General features: G+C 40.7%; 1 protein-coding gene across 7 annotated transcripts in view; it reads left to right on the top strand.

Moving 5' to 3' along the window:
* The window catches only part of tjp1b (tight junction protein 1b), a 176,807-nt gene that overhangs the window by 139,595 nt on the left and 16,577 nt on the right, over window positions 1–20,635 (top strand). For 4 of the 7 annotated variants that reach the window (XM_079809267.1, XM_079809271.1, XM_079809273.1 and 1 more), the window contains 17 exons: window positions 1,556–1,880; window positions 2,151–2,216; window positions 2,336–2,442; window positions 2,634–2,802; window positions 3,646–3,790; window positions 6,930–6,965; window positions 11,648–11,775; window positions 12,020–12,125; window positions 12,218–12,368; window positions 15,479–15,587; window positions 16,365–16,584; window positions 16,669–16,853; window positions 17,046–17,141; window positions 17,227–17,309; window positions 17,417–17,627; window positions 17,911–18,011; window positions 18,996–19,349. In XM_079809267.1, coding sequence (XP_079665393.1) covers window positions 1,556–1,880; window positions 2,151–2,216; window positions 2,336–2,442; window positions 2,634–2,802; window positions 3,646–3,790; window positions 6,930–6,965; window positions 11,648–11,775; window positions 12,020–12,125; window positions 12,218–12,368; window positions 15,479–15,587; window positions 16,365–16,584; window positions 16,669–16,853; window positions 17,046–17,141; window positions 17,227–17,309; window positions 17,417–17,627; window positions 17,911–18,011; window positions 18,996–19,349 — 2,592 coding nt within the window. The remainder of the gene's footprint in view (window positions 1–1,555; window positions 1,881–2,150; window positions 2,217–2,335; window positions 2,443–2,633; window positions 2,803–3,645; window positions 3,791–6,929; window positions 6,966–11,647; window positions 11,776–12,019; window positions 12,126–12,217; window positions 12,369–15,478; window positions 15,588–16,364; window positions 16,585–16,668; window positions 16,854–17,045; window positions 17,142–17,226; window positions 17,310–17,416; window positions 17,628–17,910; window positions 18,012–18,995; window positions 19,350–20,635) is intronic. The other 3 variants (XM_079809268.1, XM_079809270.1, XM_079809269.1) reach the window with 3 other exon arrangements.

Here is a 20,635-nt window from a genome sequence, read left to right as displayed (position 1 = left end):
ATATATATTATTCATATGACACACAAACACAAGTAGACAAGACCTGTTTAGTTCAAAAGCTCGCTCGCCATAGCAAGGCAGAGATCATGAGTGAGATGATGAGAAAAGACGAGAGACAGACGCGCGCCCGCCCGCAGAGTGTGCACAGTTCGGTCATTGCGACTCCCCACCCTGCCCCCTAACTGTATTTGGAATACACGATTCGTGGTTCAGCTGCGCGAGACAAACGCTGCCAGTGTGAATGCACAACGCGCGGCTCCTGCTCTCCATACGCACCACTCCTGCCAACGCACCTGCCTGCGCGTGCAGTGTGAAGCCGGCGTAACACGTCTGCTAACTTCGCGATGAACACTCCGACCCCGGGAAACACCACTGTGTTCCCACCACTGACATTGGGCAAAGGACCATCTACATTGGGCAAAGGACCATCTACATTGGGCAAAGGACCATCTACATTGGGCAAAGGACCATCTACATTGGGCAAAGGATTCACCGTTTGTGCTTGGTGTAGGGCTATACTTTCACTTTCAGAATCACGTCATCTTCTGAAGGCAGATATTCCCCTTCAGAATCAGGGTCCGCGAATAGAAGACCCAACACTTCATTGCGGGTAAGCTTTATTGATGCCATTAGAAAATAATAATAATCTAATGCAAATACTCGCTGACGTTGACACTATTGCTCTGATAAAATGGCTCACTTGCACACTAGCTCCGCTTTTGTTCGCACTGATTCAATGCGCTCTTGCTCGAAGATTTTGTATAGAAGCATGACATTTTTTTGAGTCAGGGATGAAGTATGACATGTCTGCCATCTAGTGGAGGGGAGGTCGAACGAAATTTGACCCCCTATTTGACAAAATCAGCCGTTTTATTCAGTGCCGCATCTTGTCGTGTAAACTCCAACGTGGCGCCTAGAGGGTTAAGAAAGAAAGATGTGTTCTGAGGTTTGCCGACCGGATATGGTGAAAGTTTAATCCATCAACTAGCTCCGCTTCACCTTCTGCGTTGCTCTGGTTGGTTGTAGTGCTATCCTATTGCGTGCAGAGGGAATTTGAAAGACAACCGTTTATCCCGCCCCTCGGATTGAGCCCTGCCAATGGTGAGTTCCCAGACCCAAATATGTGACTCATATATAAACATATAGCGCCTGTTTTACAATTTGTTTAAAAGCTTTTATAGATGCGAGCTCCAGACCGCCAACAGCCGTTCAGCGTTCATGTACCCGCCAAGAACAGTTTCATCCCGGGCACCATGACAGTGATACTAACGGTGAAACGGTTCCAGTGCTGATACTGGGGGAATATCGCACGGCTGGAAAAGGCTCTCAGCCAATCACATTTAGTCTTCTAAGACTTTTTTATATTTAATTATTTTTTGTTTTTGTTTATATAATTTGTATAAAATAAAATAAAAATGCTAATTACAAGTAGTCTGGTAGTTAAAATATGTCTAATAAAAGTAGTCTCACACTTTTGGACTACTTTGATTTTGCACGAGAATGTTTTAGAGATGTACTGGAGATGAAAAATGTGCCCAAAAATCCTTCTGTCCAGACCATCAGGAGAAAGAGGAAGGTGCAGATCCCTATGGGGCGCACGGGTGAACGCGAGACCATGTCGGAGCACGACGAGGACGACGACAGCTACGAAGACGAGATCTACGAGGCACGGAGCGGCCGCAGCGCCTACAGCGGGGGCGGGGCCACGGGCCGGAGGAGCGGGAGAGGCGACCGGCTGGGCGGGAGGAGGGACCGAGACAGAGAGCGCAGCGGCTCCAGGGAGAGGAGTCAGTCCCCACGCTCGGACCGCCACTCTGTGTCCTCCAACCTCCCCCCACGCCCAGCCAAGGTCACCCTCATCAAGTCCCGCAAAAATGAAGGTGAACATGGCCGCTTCGACCCTGCCGACCGGTGTCGTCCAATCACTTTGCCTTTACAAATAATAACAATGTTGTTCCTGACATGGCACAAGAAGTTTCCAGCCGCTCTGTCCACAATTAAATTGAAAATGCTGGACGAAACAACATAATCACATCCAGTCAGAACATATCTGAAGTTTACCATTTAGGCCCAATGACATTTTTGCTATGTCAACCCTCCACGCACACCGTCATGGTGTGGCTAGTCATTTTTTAGTTTTCTCTTTTTAGATTCCCGCCCACTACTGAAGGAACCAGCCGGCAGTGGCTGCTTGGCCTTAGGGGCTGAAAATCAAAGTTAGTCATTTTTTACAGGAAAAAGGGTTGGGTGTGCAGGTTTCCATCAGGAAAAAAAGCAACTTTATAGCTAACATATGCTAACATTGTGTATGTGTTTCTGCGGTTTACTCTGTAAGCAGAATACGGGCTTCGCCTGGCCAGCCACATCTTCGTAAAGGACATTTCCCCCGAGAGCCTGGCAGCCCGAGACGGAAACATACAGGAGGGAGACGTGGTGCTCAAGGTAAGATAAATTACCACCTGTAGTGGAGGGGAAACAGATGGAGAGAGAGAAGGGAGTGTATTAAGTGATGAGCGTGACCGAAGCGAGGCATTTAGTGATGTGAGGAATTATGAAAGAATGCAGACATTTGCTAATGGAGATAAATGACAGTGTTCGCATCTTTTTTTACATTTTATTAACTCTGCATCTAGATTAATGGCACTGTGACTGAGAATCTGTCCCTGATCGATGCTAAGAAACTGATCGAGAGGTCAAAGGGCAAGCTGAAGATGGTGGTGCAGAGAGACGAGAGGGCGACCTTGCTCAATATCCCTGACATGGATGACAGCATACCTTCAGCTAATGCCTCTGACAGGGATGGTGAGAGAGTCTCTATACAACACACACACACACACGCCTACCAGTCAAAGTGGATTGGATTTATTATTTTCAATTCTACCTGCTAATAATGATTATATATAGATAGAAAGCTGTAATTTTAATTCACAAAGCAGTCGTGAGATCCTACCAAATAAATAGATGTTTTATTTATTCTTTAGAATATCAGTTTATCCGCAGGTTTTGTTAACAATACATTTTCTTTTACAGTAAAAAATCTAAACAAAGCTAATTGTGTGACATTGTTTTAGTGAATATATCTTCATCCTATTGACAAATAAGTTCTTTTTAAGTGTAAACCTCACAATTTTGTTAGATAAAACCATTTATTATTAAATAGTATTTTAATTCTTATTTTAGTATTATTTATATACATTAGTATTTATTACTATTTTGAGTTAGTGTTTAGCTTTTATATTTTCATTTTAGTTTACATTTTATTTACCAAATGTGTTATTTCAGCAAATTCTTGTTTTAAGCAGTGTTGTTGCTGTTAACTAAAACTGAAACTTTTAAAATTAAGAATAAAGCGAAAATAAAATAATTGATAAATATTGGATGATAAATGTCAACTTAAACGGAAAACTCAGATGCAAATTAGAAATGAAATGTTCACTTGGCAACTAACTGAAATAAAACAAGTTTAAGTTGAAATACAATTTAGAACTGAAAAAACCAAACTTAAATTTAAGCTAAATGTATACATTTTATTTATAGGGTATTTTAGGGAAAAATAGAATATCCCAGTAGCAATAATTTAGCCTTTAGACTTAGTATACTGTAACTAACACGTAATGGTGTGAAATCATGTGATCTTTGTGTTAGATATTTCAGACATCCACTCCGTGGCCTCGGATCATTCCAACCGATCCCACGAGCGGAAGAGAAGCAGCCGCTCTCGATCTCCGGACCGGCGCTCGGAGCCCTCGGACCACTCTAGACACTCTCCGCCACAGATCAGCAATGGCAGGTCCGAACACTTTTCTGTTTTTCTCCCATTGCTGCCACACAACATGTTTCGGTGCAAATGAAATCAGAGGTCTGATTCACGTGACGCTTTGATGCCAAATCATCTCCAAATAGTCTTTTTATCCCCCCCCCCTCATTATTAAAGTCTTCCGGTTTTTTATAAGATTCAACAGATTTGAACTTTAAGAGCTGAAGTTACAGGCCTGCTCACCGCTGATATGAGAACAGCCTTGTGACAGGCATATGAAAAAAAGGTTCTGTCAGACGGTGCTGCAGCTCTTGACAAAACGCTCCTGTAAATTGGATGTGTCCTAGATAGATAAACCAGGGTGTGACAGCGGTAGAGGATGAGAGGAATTTCATCTCCCTGCAAATGTGCCATCCTCCTAAATGAAATCTTAAATTTAAAAGTGAAGTGTGTAATTTTTTTTTTTGATTGTAAAATACTTTCAAATACTTGGAAGCTTCAGTAGGTCATTTGTGAAACTCTCTGGCACTATGAAAATATGCTATGTTTGCTTTGAGCAGCCCAGTATTCAACTTTAACTGTTTGGCTGGCTTTTGTTTTCTGAAGAATTGCAGATGGGAAATGTTTTAGGGCAGGGCTCCAGACTAACATTTGAGAGCAGTGGCACCGGCTCCACTAAGTTCTACAGATGATGGTGCCAGCACCTGATTTGGTTGCACTGGAGGAAAATTTATCATTTAATTTAATCATAAAATCACTATTGTTTTGCTAATAAGTGCAATTACTAATAATATAACATGTTTGTTTATTGGAAATTTAACAGTGAAGCACTGAGATTGAATTGATATTCAGATAAAATTACTTTGTGACGTCCTAATTTTACATCTATTAAGGTGCAGTGTTGAATTCTTTGCGCCATCTAGCGGTGAGGTGGTGAATTGCAATAACCCAACGCTCACCCATCCCTTTCGAAGCACATAGAGAAGCTACGGTGGCCAACACAGGACATAAATTTCGTCGTCTGAGACAGCAGAGAGTGACTAGCGCTCTGTAGAGAAGTTTGTCAGTTTAGGGCTAATGTAGAAACATGGCGGCGCAAAAATGTCGATTTCACCGTAAGGGGACCCGCGGTGTATGGAGATAGAAATGGCTCATTCTAAGATAATAAAAACATAACGGTACATTATTTAAGTTCTTCACACACCACTGAAAACAAAGTTATGTATATTATATTGCATTCCTGTCAATAGATCCTCATAAATAATACACACTGCACCTTTAAGGAGTGGAAATTGCTAATACGTGCTCCTCTGCCGCCAACTACTGGTTATAGTGGTCTTTTTTTTCTAAGTGGCCTACACCTTTAAACCTTTTACAAATCATCACATTAAAAATAACATTGAAAAACTTAAGAGCTTTTAAGTGCTGGAAAAGTGTGAAGCCCTTGAAAAGTGCCTTTCATTCTCAAAAGGTTGTACGAACCCTGAGATGAATAATGTGAAAACAAAAACAAAACCTGCCGCTATTTCTGCCGCAATACCATGTGGTGTTACTACATTAAATCCATGGTGAATGTTGGTGATTTGTGGACTGAAACCCCTGAACTAACTCTAAATTAACTGTATTGAGAAAAAAAACTGTAGAAATAGGCTAGAGTCAAGATCTTGAAGAACCACCAAGTGTTTATTTTAGAAAATGAGGCTACTGTAGGCCATATAAATAAATGTATATAATAAATGTATATAATTATCTCACCCAAATATTTGATAATGCAGTGCATTTTTGTTTTTAAAGACAAATTTTCAGGTAGGTCTAACATTAGTATTGAGATAAGAAATACTAAAGACATTTAATAAGAAATCAAATGTAAATTAATATTGGTCTTCCCTGAATAAATTAAATTAGATTAATCCTTACACTTAAGGTTGCAAAAGTTAGATATTCAAGAGCAGTGAGTGTCATAAAGGTTCATCAAACAACACAAGACAAAGAGAAACTCAGAGACAGCAGCAGTTTATTCGACAGCTGTCACTTTAAGAGCGAACACGGATACGGTTACAGCTGCACAAACGTTCACTCGCGAGTCACGACAGGGTTTACGTGCATACTGGTCAAGACGGTCATTTAGTACATACATTTGAGTGTATCTGACCATTTCACCGCAATTGGTTCTCGCAAGCTTTTTGTGAGATGGCCTGTGTGTGTGTGTGTGTGTGGGCGCGCGCTCACGGTCTGGAGAGCGCGCGAGTGCTGGTTTGAACACTGGCAAGACTTAAAAATAAATGCAAATGGTAAACTTTAGTGACGATGCGACACTGCATCGATTGTGCAAGTGGCAAATCCTGTCAACAGTGGCAAATCCTGTCAACTGTGCAGCTTGATTTTAGTGCAGATGCGATGATATGAAGCCATTTGAGCATTTTGAAAGGGAGAGAGAGAGCGCGCGCACGCGGTGATTCACTCGCGCTGTTTGTGAACTTACGCAGTCATTTGAAAACTTTCTGTGAGACGCAAGTTATTTAATGTAGAAATATGAATTGTACCTCACCTTCAGCATTATAATTATTTTACCCGCGCTGGAAAGAGAATGAGACGGTGTCGCTGCATATCATGCCCTCGCTCTCATGGCAGGCACGGGTTTTATGTGTCGTCAGCATGAGATCTGCCTTTTTAGAGACCGCCGATCAATCATCCCAAAGCGATTATCGACCGATCGAGATCGGTTGCCGATCAATCGGAGCACCCCTAGAAAATTCTGCGCTGAACGCTTCCACTAGATCTCGCAGTAAAGATGTTATTAATTCTGTGGTGATTTCAAACGCTTTCTCACTGGAGATCGGCCCGTGTATGAGCTTGCGCTGTCTATTATTGTTCCGAGTTGATAAAACCGTCTACACAGAGCAGCTTAAACGAGTAACGCAGGTCCATTCCGCTTTCATTTCGTTTGCTGTTTGAGGTTTCAGAAATGGCTTATCAGTTGGGCACCGTGGTGGTCAGTGCAACCTCTAACAAAATTTAGTCGCACCAACAGGAAAAAAGTCTGGAGCCCTGTTAGGAGAAGAAATTACACACTTCACAGTTCACACAAGCCAGGATTGACTACACACATGTTTACAGACCCTCAGGTTTGTAGGTGTTCATGAAGTGTCTTCTGATTCTTGTTTTGAATCAGGGCCGCAGGGCCGACGACTCAGAGAACCCGGCCAGTGTAAGTTTTTGGGTCCGGTTAACGCAGCGTCCCGAACGTAGCTAACCAAACTAACGCTTTTGTGAGCTTTGCACTAAAGCATGTGACGTGGGCGCTTCACAAAGTGGTGTAACCCAACGTGTGCTGAAATGTGTTCTTCTTTTATGCGCACTACTTGACGTGTTCATTTCATCATTTCAACGTCACTCAAAACCTAGCTAAGGGAATGAAGCTCAACAAGCCAACTTGGGTACAGGAAATGTAATGGTTTGTGTGCATAATCCCAGCATGCTTATCCATCAAACATATCCCTCCATTCATTCTCATTTCTTATTCAATCTCACAGAGCTGGTCTCAGCTGTGTTGCCCATTTCCTGGTGAGTGAAAAAAAATAAAAATAGGGGTGTCTGTCGGTAACGTACAAATACACCGAAGGGCTGCTGCTGTCAGTTTCGCAGTGTAGGCGAAAACATGCTGCTTTTAACATCGTCTGTAGTAGTAGTTCTCTGCCTTAGAGAGTTCTTGGTATTACAGGCACATCTGCTCTCCCAGCCATCCTTGAAAGTCGTCCAATAGGATTGAAGAACCACCTGCACCATGTGCGTAAAAATTTGGAATCGGTGAAGACAGAGGCCACGTGCTGAAAGCTTAGGCAGCTGCCTTTTTGCCTCTCAATCTATATTGTTGTTGCTTTGTACAGTTTTTCTGAGAAGAACATCACTGAATTCCTGGTTTGAGAACCAACAGGTTTAATAGATTGGAACCATTAAGGAGGCAAATTTTTCTTCCAACTTTTTGGGGGGGTGAACATGTGGAATGGTGTCAGAATGGGCATGGCACTGTGTTGCAAAGGTTTCCCAACTAACAAAATATGTTCTAAGAACATTTTCTAACATTCCTATTAAGTTATGAAAATGCAAATGCTCTCTGAACATTCAAAATCTCCAGTTTTTTTATTCGTAATTCAGCGCGGAGCCCTGGAGGGCAAAACAGCCATAGAACTGCAGCACGAGCCTGTCAATTGTCCATCTTAAAAACTAAAATATGTGAACAAGATGCAAGTTTTGGGCACTTGTGATCCAAATACAGCACCTGCTGCAGTTTTTCAATCCATAAAAACTCTATAGGTTGAGTTGCACCAATAAGGATTAAATTAAGCAAAGTTTAACACTTAGTATTTGTTGATCTGGGTTTTATTTTAAATTGAGTTGTGTTGCACCACTTCATTTTAAACACAAATTAACCATGTAGAAAGACCGTTTGAATTAAAGGGCTGATCGGGATGAACTGACGACAGGCTAAAGATTTCTTATTAGTGCAACCCACCCATAAAGTGCCTTAATGTACCATGATATTAACTGCACAACGGCTGCTTAAAAGGACCACAAAGTCAGCAAAGCATGCAGTTCCGTCTCCATGTAATCTAAAAGCATCGTAATAGTAATAGGTAGTTTAATGTGGGCAGCCACCTCTTCGTTTTCAAAAGTCTCCATTTTGGTCCGTTTATACTGAGTTTTCAAACTAAAACGGGATCTGCAGCGTTTTCAAAAGTCTCAGTTTTCGATGTTCGAAAACGCCAGGCGTAACCGTAGCATAATGTATGCGTTTTAAAATGAAAACGCACTAGTGTAAACAGGGCCTTAGAGAACCGTGCCAGAACGTTAGCCAAAGTTCTGAGACTGTTCACTGTTAGCTGGGATGTTTGACAACCTGAAGCAGAACTTCCTGTCCCACCGAGAACATAAGAGAAGACGCATACATATAAATCAAAATGGATTTATATTTTTGCCTGTGTGCTACCTTTTATGTCTCAAAGATGGATCTGTGGACGTCCTTGTGTTGCCATCAGCCAGTCAGACTAATCATGACGTTTCAGAGTGATTAGTCACATGGCATTTGCTGAATAACTAAGTATTATAGACCTCCTTGGTTTGAACCTTGTGTATGAATAAGATCCAACATTTTTCCTCTTGCTTTCATGGTTGATTTTACCAGCCCGGATTGTCAGTCTGTTTACAAAGAGGAAAGAGTATGTTAAGAAGTCCTGCCAAGTTCTTCCCTCCATTTTCTCTTTCGGTTAAAAACTAGAGAATTACACCAGTGTTTCGCAACAAAATAAATAGGATTATCAACTTAAAGGTAGGGGAATGGTATGTTGCTGTCAAAGTCTCTACAACGTTCAGTCGGACTCTGATATTTTGGCACAAAGTCGTTGGGCACTTGGTGGACGCTAGCCAAATCAGGCAGATGCCAATATGGACATGCTCTCATTCTCAAAACTAGTAGTGCTTATTCATTTTGATGTTTATTTTAAGGACATTTTGTTCACTAATTTTTGGGTCGGCACTTAATGTCTAATGTAAAATGTAGGTCCTGATGCAAAACCAGTTAGGGAAGGTCTATATTACACTTACATCCCTGAATCAGAATGCTATATTTCTTAGAAATAAGTGCCACCCCCACAACACAATACAGTTTTTATAATCCATAAAACTAACTACAAGAGAAAATGTAAAGACCTTTGAGTGCACAATGGCGTCTGTAATATTTTGAGGTATAGTGCGTTACGCCACACACTTATCCTCAATGTCACCAGCCAAGGCTTTTTATTGAGCCACACCGTTATTGCTGGGAAAGATATTCCGTCATTGTCATGAATAAAACAGGACCACATGTGGCGGCCCGGTCCTGCAAAGATGGAGAGTTTCTGCAATCCGTGGGTGTCGCCCGCTGTTGTTTACCGTGACAATAAAGGTCACGGGCAGGACCCGTCATCTTTGGCCATGTGCCGATTTTTGGAGTGCCTCAATAGCGGTGTTGCACCTGGAGTCCTTTTCTCTTTGCCATCTCTTTCTCTCTCTCTCTGTCTCCTCCATTACTCCAGATCAGATGGTCTGCGCTAAATATAGTCCAACAAAGGAGCTGCAAAACACAGCTGTGACCTTCAAGACTACCTAGCTGCCCTAGCCACACAACGTCCTCCCTCTCTCCCCATCTACCTCGCTCTCATCTGCCATTTGTCTTTCAGTGTAAACAGTGTTTTATGGGTTGTGTGCTTAGGCTTGATAGTGTGGAAAAAGCGGTGTTGTTTTTGGTTGTCCTGCTGAGAGCAGAGCATGCATTAATCATCAAAAGCTTTAACCGAACAGCACAAAGCTCATCTCATTCCACATTGTATCGTATATTTTCAGGTGTGTTATTGATGTACATTCACTAACGGCCTGAAACATACTCTACCAAGTACATGAACGCAAACACTACTATAGTGGGCATTTGCGTAAACTTTCAGGTTGACTACTGTCATAACTTTTCGAGCAAGTTAAAGTTCAATGCTTGACCTCTGGTTTAATAGCACAGATATTTGAAGGTAACTCTATCGTACTGAGGTTGGTTACTGCCACAACAACACAAGATTGCACGTTAACACACTTCGTTGGCCAAGCATTCACCTCTGCGTTTGGGTACTTGTGTTGAGAATGTTTGTGGCCTTTGGAGAAAAGGTGTTTAGCTGTCAAAGTGAATTTGATGTGTGATTCATTTGACTACCTTTTTATTTAGACTGTTTTAATGAATCAGTTAACAAAGTGATTCGTTTAAAGTGTTCGTTAAGTGAAGTGTTTACAGACGTGAGGCATTTTATGTGTTTTTTTTTTAAGAAGTCTATATTTAAACTCTGATCTTTTAGATCTGTATTATCAGATATATGATATTTGTGTGTGTATCCCGGTCAGTAAAGTTGGTCTGATTCATTTTAGTGATTTGGTTTGTTTGGACTATTTGCTTTGATGAGAAAAAAAAAAAAATACTGATTCGTTTGTCGTCATTAAATTCAAAATGTCTGTTTTTTCAATCAATAATAGTGGTAAATAGTAATATTTTGAGTTATAATAATTAGAGTATACGTATTTAAGTTACAATAGTTTAAGTTTTGTAAAATGTTAGTGAAATCAATCTGGGAAGTCTGCTTCATGTCAGAGATTCGGTTCGTTTAGACTCTTTCAATGAATTCAAAAGTCTGATTCATCGTTGAACGATGAGTTCATGAGTTCGATGAGAACGATGAGTTCAATGATGAGAACAAAGTGACAAGAGTCAATATGATTGTCCATAAGTTTTACAAATCAGTGTTTTTTAGTAGTATATCATGCAAATGAAGTTTGAGTTTGATGTCACTCTAGTTAAGACCCTAATGACTTACTTCAAAAGACTGATTCACTAAGAATCATTCAAAACTGATTCATTATTCAACACTGGCAAAAGTCTACATTACTTTCGATACATTTTTACAAATCAGTGGGTGTTTTTTTTGTTTTTGTTGTACATCATGTAAATGTAGTTCTTGGAGTCTGATGTCACTCTAGTTGATTGTATTTGTTCCAGATAAACCCGTTTTAAGGCTGTTAAGTTGAAGAAGACTCATTCTGAGAATTGATTCTTCCAAGTTTTGCATTGCTTATGCTTCAAACATATCACTCCCCTTATTGTTTTACTCTCAGACAAACTTGTCACACACAATCCACTGATTTAAATAGCTTCTCATTTCGGTTTGACCAAATCATTAAAAAGAAACGGCTTCAAAGAATGATTCATCCACAGACTTACTACAGTAAATCATGACATTTACTCATTACCAATGTATGATATTTCCTGTGTGGGATTCTAACGGCTTTGCTCTTTGTTGTCCTTTTTTTGTACACCCACAGTCACAGGAGCCGTGATGAAGACAGGATCTCAAAGGCTGGGCCGCTTCCCTTACCTGCTAAGATGGTGGAGGAGATGCCGAAAGAGCAGAGCGCAGCCAGAGAAGAGAAACAGCTCCCCCCTCTGCCAGGTCAGAGGTCATTACACATGGATACACTGTGATCGAACATTCTCTCCCTGTGCATGTGGGCTTGTGTTTGTGCGCAGGTGGTGATGACCAGCGGGAGTTTGTCAGTTGTGACAGTGTCTTCCCACCTGCTCCGTCCCGCTGGGCGTCTCTGACCTCCCAGTGTGCGACACGCTCCTGTGGTGACAGTTTTTTGTGTGTGTGTGTGTATTTGACTCAGCTACTCAATGTGCTTTGATCTCCTCAGAGCCCAAGCCTGTGTACGCTCAACCCGGCCAGCCTGACGTGGACCTGCCTGTTAGTCCGGCAGACGCCCCCGTGCCCAGCGTCACACATGATGACAGCATTTTACGGTGCGTCTCGCCAACTTGCCCAAACCTGAAACTGTTTCAAAGAAGTTGAGATTTAAACGTCCTAAGATGTGTGTTTGTGTTTCCACCCTCAGGCCGAGCATGAAGCTGGTGAAGTTTAAGAAGGGCGAGAGTGTTGGATTGAGACTCGCTGGTGGGAATGACGTCGGGATATTTGTGGCGGGAGTTCTGGAGGACAGTCCTGCTGCTAAAGAGGGCCTAGAGGAGGGAGACCAGATTCTCAGGGTGAGTTTACTGTTTAATTACTTCAAAAAGTCAACAAAAGCTGTCTACACAGGCAGCTACCTCTAAATGTCATCAGGGTGCTGTACTTTTGGTTGCTAGTGATCCAGCATTTAGACAGTCACTGTGGAAGCAAGAGCTATGGCAGAAGAACTCAACAGTAACCGCCCACTCCCATGAAGCATTGCAAATGATGTAAAAAAAAAAAGGTGGTCTCTTTTCACTCTCAAACAACTTATGTATGTGTATATTTATAAATGCGCTACCATTCAAAAATGTGGGTTTTATAATATTTTGAAGTCTCTGTAACACTTTACAAAGCCTTTCTGTATAGTGTATTCATAATGTGTCACAATTATTTATGAACAAATATAATGCATTATTACCACAGTTAAAATGGGTTCCTGATTACATCTGAAATTGGTTGTTTGTCATGTGTTTTAATGCATTATACTTTCTAAAGGCATAACATAAGTATTATAATGTGTTAACAATTATTCATGAGATCATAAAATGCATTATAAGGTGCAGATTACAAGGTATAATGAATATATTAAACATATTTTTTAAACGCATTATGAATAAAGATTTAAGTGTAACCAAAGTCTCTTATGCTGACATTAGGCTGCGTTTATTTTTTGAAAAATACAGTAATATTGTGAAATATTATTACACTTAAATGTAACTGGATTCTGTTTCAATATATTTTAAAATGTAATTTATTCCTGTGATGGTAAAGCTGAATTTTCAGCATCATTACTCCAGTCTTCAGTCTAATATGATGATTTGTTGTTCAAGAAACATTTATTATTATTATCAATGTTGAAAACATATTTTTGTTGAAACCCTGAAACAACAGCGCATGTTCAAGTGACTTGAGCACTTGAAAACAAAGTCCACTAGATAGTGTGTGCGCCGAACGGAAAAAGTATTATACTTCCAAAGGCTTGTGCACTCAACTGTGTGTGAGACAAAGCGGCCCACGGAAAATGAAGTATACGCAGGCTTTAATGCGGTCTTGATGAAATTTTCTTACTGACCCCAAACTTTTGAATTGAAGTGTATATGAATATTTTATTGATATTGAACTTTTGTTTGTGATTGTATTACTTCAGTGCTTCATGTAGATCATTCCCTCATAAAGATAAGCACGCATTTGTAGTTTTGATTCGTTTGATTCATAGTTCTTTACTAAAGAATGTTTTAAAGGCTTGTATAAAAAAAATGAATGGGAAAAATACTTCCTGAGCCAATTTTACAATAATATAATGTATTTTTGGGTGACACTGGGTGCTTGTTACATGTATTTACCATAGTAATAACAGTAAAGTATGCATAATTACATGCAACTAACCCTCAACCAACCATCCTACCCATACTAAGTACATGTTGTTGATTTTAATATTACTTAGTACTTAAATATATAACTACACTGTAACAGTGACACCTTAAAATAGTGTAACCCATTTTTGTAATAATAAATGGGTAAAATAATTATTTATTGGCCTATTAGAACCTTAATGCTACATTTTCAATATTGTACAAAAGTAGTTTATTTATAATATACAATCCCTTTGACTCTACCGCAGAGTTCACAGCAGAATCATCTGCAAAAAATACATGTGATGCTGACTTTTTGCTAGCAATAGATATTAAACGAGGCTGCATCATTTGCTGCCCATTTTTTTGGATCTGACTTAACGTCAGGTTGGCCTGAGATGCCTGAAAATGTTGCTTAGGTAGACAGCTTAAAGGTCCTGTTCTTCGTGATCCCATTTTTCAAACTTTAGTTAGTGTGTAATGTTGCTGTTAGAGCATAAATAATACCTGTAAAATTATAAAGCTCAAAGTTCAATGCCAAGCGAGATATTTTATTTAACAGAAGTTCCCTTTCAAAGCCTACAGCGAACGGCTGGTTAGGACTACATCCCTGTACATCCTGCTTTAATTACGTCAGTAGAGCAGTATGTCGACTAACCTCCGCCCACAAGAATATGCGAAAAAGGGGGCGTGGTCTTGTTGCTCCCGCGTGGAGAATAGGAAGTGTTGCGTTCGGTTGCGTTCGTATAGTTTGTTTGTTGCCATGTCGTCGAGACGCTGTTATTTTCATCCCGGAGTCAAGTCACCTTTGTTTGGCTTTCCCAGGGACGCTGTACTTAGAGATCATTGAGCGCATGCATCCCCGTTATGGTGAGAGGCGTGACCTTTCCGGTAACGTGCGCTCTGCGTGTGCTAAGCTGCTGTCGAATCACAACACGGGAACCGCTGGCACAATCAGAACTCGTTACGTGTTTCTGAAGGAGGGACTTCATAGAACAGGGAAATCTTTCAAGCCGTTTTGAGGACAGTGAAGACCGCAGTATACAGATAAGTAAATTGTGTGAAAAATACTGTGTTTTTTTACTCGCGAAACATGAACACATGTTATATTGCACACTGTAAACACAATCAAAGCTTCAAAAAAACACGAAAAACGGGACCTTTAATGTTTTGCAGCAGAGCCTTCATGCTAATGCTGTGTGTGTGAATGTGCATTTCTCTCTGATTTTGATACCTGCTTGGTTTGTGCTCAAGCCGTTGCATTTCTTAGTTTCTTAGCAGTTCAGCCTGAAGATGTTTGTGGTGGTGTTTAGCTCTTGTGATGAATAACTGGAGTGGGACTCTTAAAGGCCTGTGGGTGAAGGGAGATTTGGTGTCCCGGCTTTTATAACCTTCTGTTTACGGGCTCTTAAATGGCAGTCTTAGTTTTATGGCGGTTCCCCCTTCCAAAATGTCCCTCTTGTGCTGTATCGATGGCATTAAAGCTCAGTGTGTGAAGATGCTTGCCTTCTCTCAGGATGGTTTCCCCGGTGACGTTGGTTTCCTTCACCTCGCTGCCAAACGCAGCCTCTTTCTTTTCCTCGCTGGGTTTTTCCAACATGCTTATTCATTATTCAGAACATTTGTCACTTTCCCTTTTCTCGGAGACCTCACCGCCCACCACACGATCACACTATTTCACAAACCTGTCTCAAGAACAACAGTCTTGAAACTTTCTGCCCATTCATTAGTCCCCTTTAGAGAGGAGTTTTGTTGTTGTTGTTCTAATTAGCTTTTCTTCTGACCCTTCCCAGGTAAACAATGTGGATTTTGCGAACATCATCCGTGAGGAGGCAGTGCTGTTTCTGCTGGACCTGCCCAAAGGAGAGGAGGTCACCATCTTAGCCCAGAAAAAGAAAGATGGTGAGGATGATCTGTCAGGTCTTGGGACAAAAACTTATTTGAGTTTGTTACAACAATGCCGAAATAGCTTTTTGGTAGTGACATCGGCAGAAATTGAAAGTAGCAATAGAGGACAAGCATGTTAATGTATTTTCATTGAAGATTACCAAGACAAAATAATTTAACCAATGATATCATAACCTAGCTTGATTACACCCAATCAAATATTCATGGATAAAGCCTAATTGATTAAATGTGTGGAACTTAGTGTTATTTTAATGTTTTGTAAGTAACCAGTTAGTGCTATGCTAAGGAAGTTGTCAATGCCTGATCAAAAATGTGTGTTATCATGATATCCTATTCTAGCTAATAAAAATAGTTTTTTTTTAACCAGTTACCGTTATGCTTAGCTTGCCAATCTCAATGTTTGATCAGAAATAATCAATCATATGTCATTCTAGCTAATCAAAACGGCTTTTCTTAACCAGTTCGCTCTATACTAAGCTAGTAAATTAATCAGTTAGCTTTCCTATCTCAGGCTACGTCTACATTAATCCAGATAGTGTTTTCGCTTGCCGTCCACACTAGCGTTTTCCAAAAGTTTCTCATCCACACTGAAACGTCAGGACATGCCAAATTTAACTTCCTGCGCATGCGTAAAACCTCATAAAAACTCACCGAGATGATACAGACATCATAAAGTTATCACACAATTCTTCTGGCAGGATCATTTTATTTAGCAAAATATCTCACCATTCACTGCTAAATAATAATAATAAAAATATATTTGCTTCACAGTGTACCGGCGCATTGTAGAGTCCGACGTAGGTGACTCGTTCTACATCAGGACCCATTTTGAGTATGAGAAGGAGTCGCCCTACGGCCTGAGCTTCAACAAGGGTGAGGTCTTTAGAGTGGTTGACACCCTTTACAATGGAAAACTGGGCTCCTGGCTCGCCATCCGCATTGGCAAGAACCACCAGGAGGTGGAGCGAGGCATCATCCCCAACAAGAATAGGTACTGAAGCCGTTTGCATTCAGTCATGCTTCTTTGATGTGGTGAGTCGATCAAGTTTGGACGGATGTTTTGTGTCCTCTGCAGGGCTGAGCAGCTATCGAGTGTCCAGTACACTCTCCCAAAGACTCCAGGAGGGGATCGGGCCGACTTCTGGAGGTTCAGAGGCCTCCGTAGCTCCAAACGAAACCTGAGGAAGAGCAGAGAGGACCTTTCTGCTCAGCCCGTCCAAACAAAGTTCCCAGCTTATGAAAGAGTTGTTCTTAGAGAAGGTACGCCACCTGCTCTTATAGCCTTCTTTTAGTTGCTATGGTTATTTGTGGTTTGGACATCTATTTTTAAAGCTTTGCTAATCAGTTTCAGCTTGTCTGTCGATGTTTGCAGGAAATAATCTGATAGATTTACATTGAAGGACCGCATATTTGTAGAAATCTAGTTAACCTGTCGTTTCTCCTGCATAAAAGCTGGTTTCTTGAGGCCAGTGGTCATTTTCGGGCCTATTGCGGACGTCGCAAGAGAGAAACTGGCGAGAGAGGAGCCTGACCTCTTTGAACTTGCAAGTGAGTTTTGTGTAATGAGATTTGATGCCGTTTTTCCTTTATTATTCAGAGGGTAAATCTGTATAAACCTGTCTTCTCCTCTCAGAGAGTGAACCCAGAGACGCGGGGACAGACCAGCGCAGCTCTGGAATCATCCGTCTCCATACCATTAAACAGATCATTGACCGAGTGAGTATGGACTCGGATAATTTAGTTAACTGCCATCCCGCTTTCCATCTGCTCAGCTCGCGAGCAAAGACCCGGCCGGTGTTTCATGATTCTGTTTGTACTGCTAGGACAAACATGCCGTGCTGGACATCACCCCCAACGCGGTGGATCGTCTGAACTACGCTCAGTGGTACCCCATCGTGGTGTTCCTGAATCCAGACAGCAAGCAGGGCGTCAAGAACATGAGGACCAGGCTCTGTTCTGAGTCCAGGAAGAGCGCCCGCAAGCTGTATGAGCGTGCTCTCAAACTGAGAAAGAACAACCATCATCTCTTCACCAGTGAGTAGACCCAAACATCATGTACGAGAAGTATTTTGAAGCATGTACGAGACACTCTTGTCCACATAATGAAAGTGAATTAGGCCTGTGACTTTTGCAAGCTTCAAAAAGGATGCAAAAGGACCATAAACCTAGTCTTAAGTAGCTTTGTGTGAGGAACAGACTGAAATTTTAAGTCATATGTTACCTCCACTTTTAAAAGCAAGCACTAGTTGTGGTTAGTTTATTAACATAATGTTGTGATCTGCTTCCAGAATTAATTGCGACTCTACTTTCTTTTTAGCCACCATTAACATGAACAACATGAATGACGGGTGGTACGGTGCTTTGAAAGAGACCATCCAGCAGCAGCAGAACCAGTTGGTTTGGGTCTCAGAGGGCAAGGTAAGTTTCTCTACAGTTCTGCATCCCAATATCCAGATATCTAGGCGACACAACCACCTTAAGTGAGGGGACTTAAGCAACCGTTTCAACTCAACCCCACCCCCATTTGTGTGTCTTATGGAATACCTTACTGTACTGCTGTTTGAAATACTTGATACTGATTGGTCAGTCATGGTCATTCTGTGGCTAAATATATTTCTATAGTTACACTGTATAATTTAATAGATACTAATTGTCTAACTGTAATTGTAATTAGAGGTGGACATGCAGTATATATCACCAACCCTGATATATCAACCGATATTTTGTTATAATTCTGTTATAATTTTAAAACCATCAAAGCCTGAAAAAATTATAATTTTAAAACTCTAATTATATATATTGGTCAACCTATACATCAACTAGGCTGTTTTCCATTTTTTTTGGTTGATAAGTGTCAGAATGGGGACTTTTATTTTGACAGCACTAAAAATGCCAGCACCTGAATTAATACATTTTGATAACTTTAATTGTAATTAGCTGTTGACTTATTTCCAAGACTTTTTTTTTTTGGTTTGTCTGATAAGTGTCACAACTTTTATTTTGACAGCATTATATATATATATATATATATTAATAAATCCAAATGCAAGTATCAGCTGATATATATCTGATATGATAAAAAATGTCTAATACTGGACGATAGGCGATATGGTACCAATGTATTGTGCAACCCTAAAATAATTTCCGCTTAAAACAATATTTCATGTCCGTTTATTTATTTGGTTAGTAGCGGTGTAATAATAATTATAATTAATTATAGTTGTTAAACTTTTTAGAGCAGAAAGCAGAGCAGAGAGGCTCATTCCTGCTTTTGCACGGTGTCCAGTGCAAGGCGTTTGATGTGCATTGGTTTCCGCTCTCACCCATCCATCATTTCATTTCCACTGTTGTGGGTCATCAAACTCATCCTAACCATCCCTCCCTCCCCCTCTCCGTCTGCAGGCAGATGGTGCTCCTGACGATGACCTTGACATCCACGACGACCGCCTCTCCTACCTCTCGGCACCGGGCAGCGAGTACAGCATGTACAGCACTGACAGCCGCCACACTTCCGACTACGAAGACACCGATACGGAGGGCGGCGCCTACACCGACCAGGAGCTGGATGAGACTATGAACGATGAGGTGGGCCTGCCTAGCGAGCCTGCCATCACGCGCTCATCCGAACCTGTCCGAGAGGACCCGCCGGTCATCCAGGACGCAGCCGGGTACCCGAGCTACCAGCATGCTGTGCCGCAACCAGAGCCAGTTAACCGCATTGACCCGGCCGGGTTTAAGATGGCAGCGCCTCAGCAGGTACAGAATAGGAGTACCATTATGTGTGTGTGTGTGTGTGTTTGTTGGTTACTTTGTTCATGTCAGAGTGACTTCTCTAAGTTTTAGGGTGACATTGGTCATTTCTGCTATGCAGTGATTTTGAACTCTAATCTTTAAAAAATTAATACACTTGGTTTGTAATTTAATGAAGCATTTCTATAAAATACACTCAGGCACTTAAAATTTTTTTTTTTTTTTGCTTCATCAGAATGGGGATGACACTTAGTGACTTTTGTCGCATTAGCTATGTGAACACGCACACAAAAATCACGGACATGATTCGGTTAAAGGGTCAATAACAAAAAAAGTCACACTTGGCCAGATATTTAGGACACAGCAGTGAATAATTATCGCTGTCCATTCCTTATTTTGTTAGTTTTTTTTTAATCGGAGTGCCTATTCACACCAAATGCAAATAGCATGCCTTGTTGGCAAGTGCTATTCGCTCAAACTCCGCCAAACAGCATTTTTAAAATACGCTTGTTATTCAACGTCTTCAGTGGCACAATCAGTAAAGTGTATGGCTAATGGATCATTGTTTTGATGCGATCAACACGGGTTCGAATCCGCCTTTTGCAGAGCTCGCTCTTCTCTCTTTTCTCATCACAAATCACATCGGAAAGGCATTTTCTTTCAATAAAAGAAATAATGTGGAAATGTGGAAAATGTGGAAATGTTTAATAATAATAAAAGCATTTATTGGGTTGGGTTAGGGGTAGGTGTAGGGAGGGCTTTTATTGTCCCTTTAAGGCGGCATCCATTTAATAATTTAAATAAATGTAATCATTTACACTGTTATTATTGCATCCTGTTAATGTACAACAATGCTGAGGTGCAAATAGTGTGTATCTGTCAAAATAAAGTATAAATTACATGTAATTACTATTTATATTGCAAAGAACTGCTACTTTTATATGGTGTAAATAGAATATATCACTATTTTCACTTAGTAAATAGCATCTATAGAATCAATAGAATCTATTTGCTATTTATAATTGGTATAAATAGAATCTAGTTGCTATTTTCACTTAGTGCAAATAGCCGCTGCCTTTTTAAATGATCAAATACTGAGTAACAAAAATGCTTACCATGCGTTTCCTTTCTGGCAACTTTGGTTACATTTTTTGGGGTGTCATTGTTACAGTGTAATTATATATTTAAGTACTGAGTAATATTAATTAACTACATGTTCTTACTATAGGGTTAGGATTAGGTTTTGGTTGCGGGTTAGTTGCATGTAATTATGCATAATTTACTGTTATTAC

The sequence above is a fragment of the Gobio gobio genome, assembly GCF_949357685.1.
Source record: "Gobio gobio genome assembly, chromosome: 25".
Lineage (NCBI taxonomy): Eukaryota > Metazoa > Chordata > Actinopteri > Cypriniformes > Gobionidae > Gobio > Gobio gobio.
This window is presented reverse-complemented; position numbering and strand designations above follow the sequence as displayed.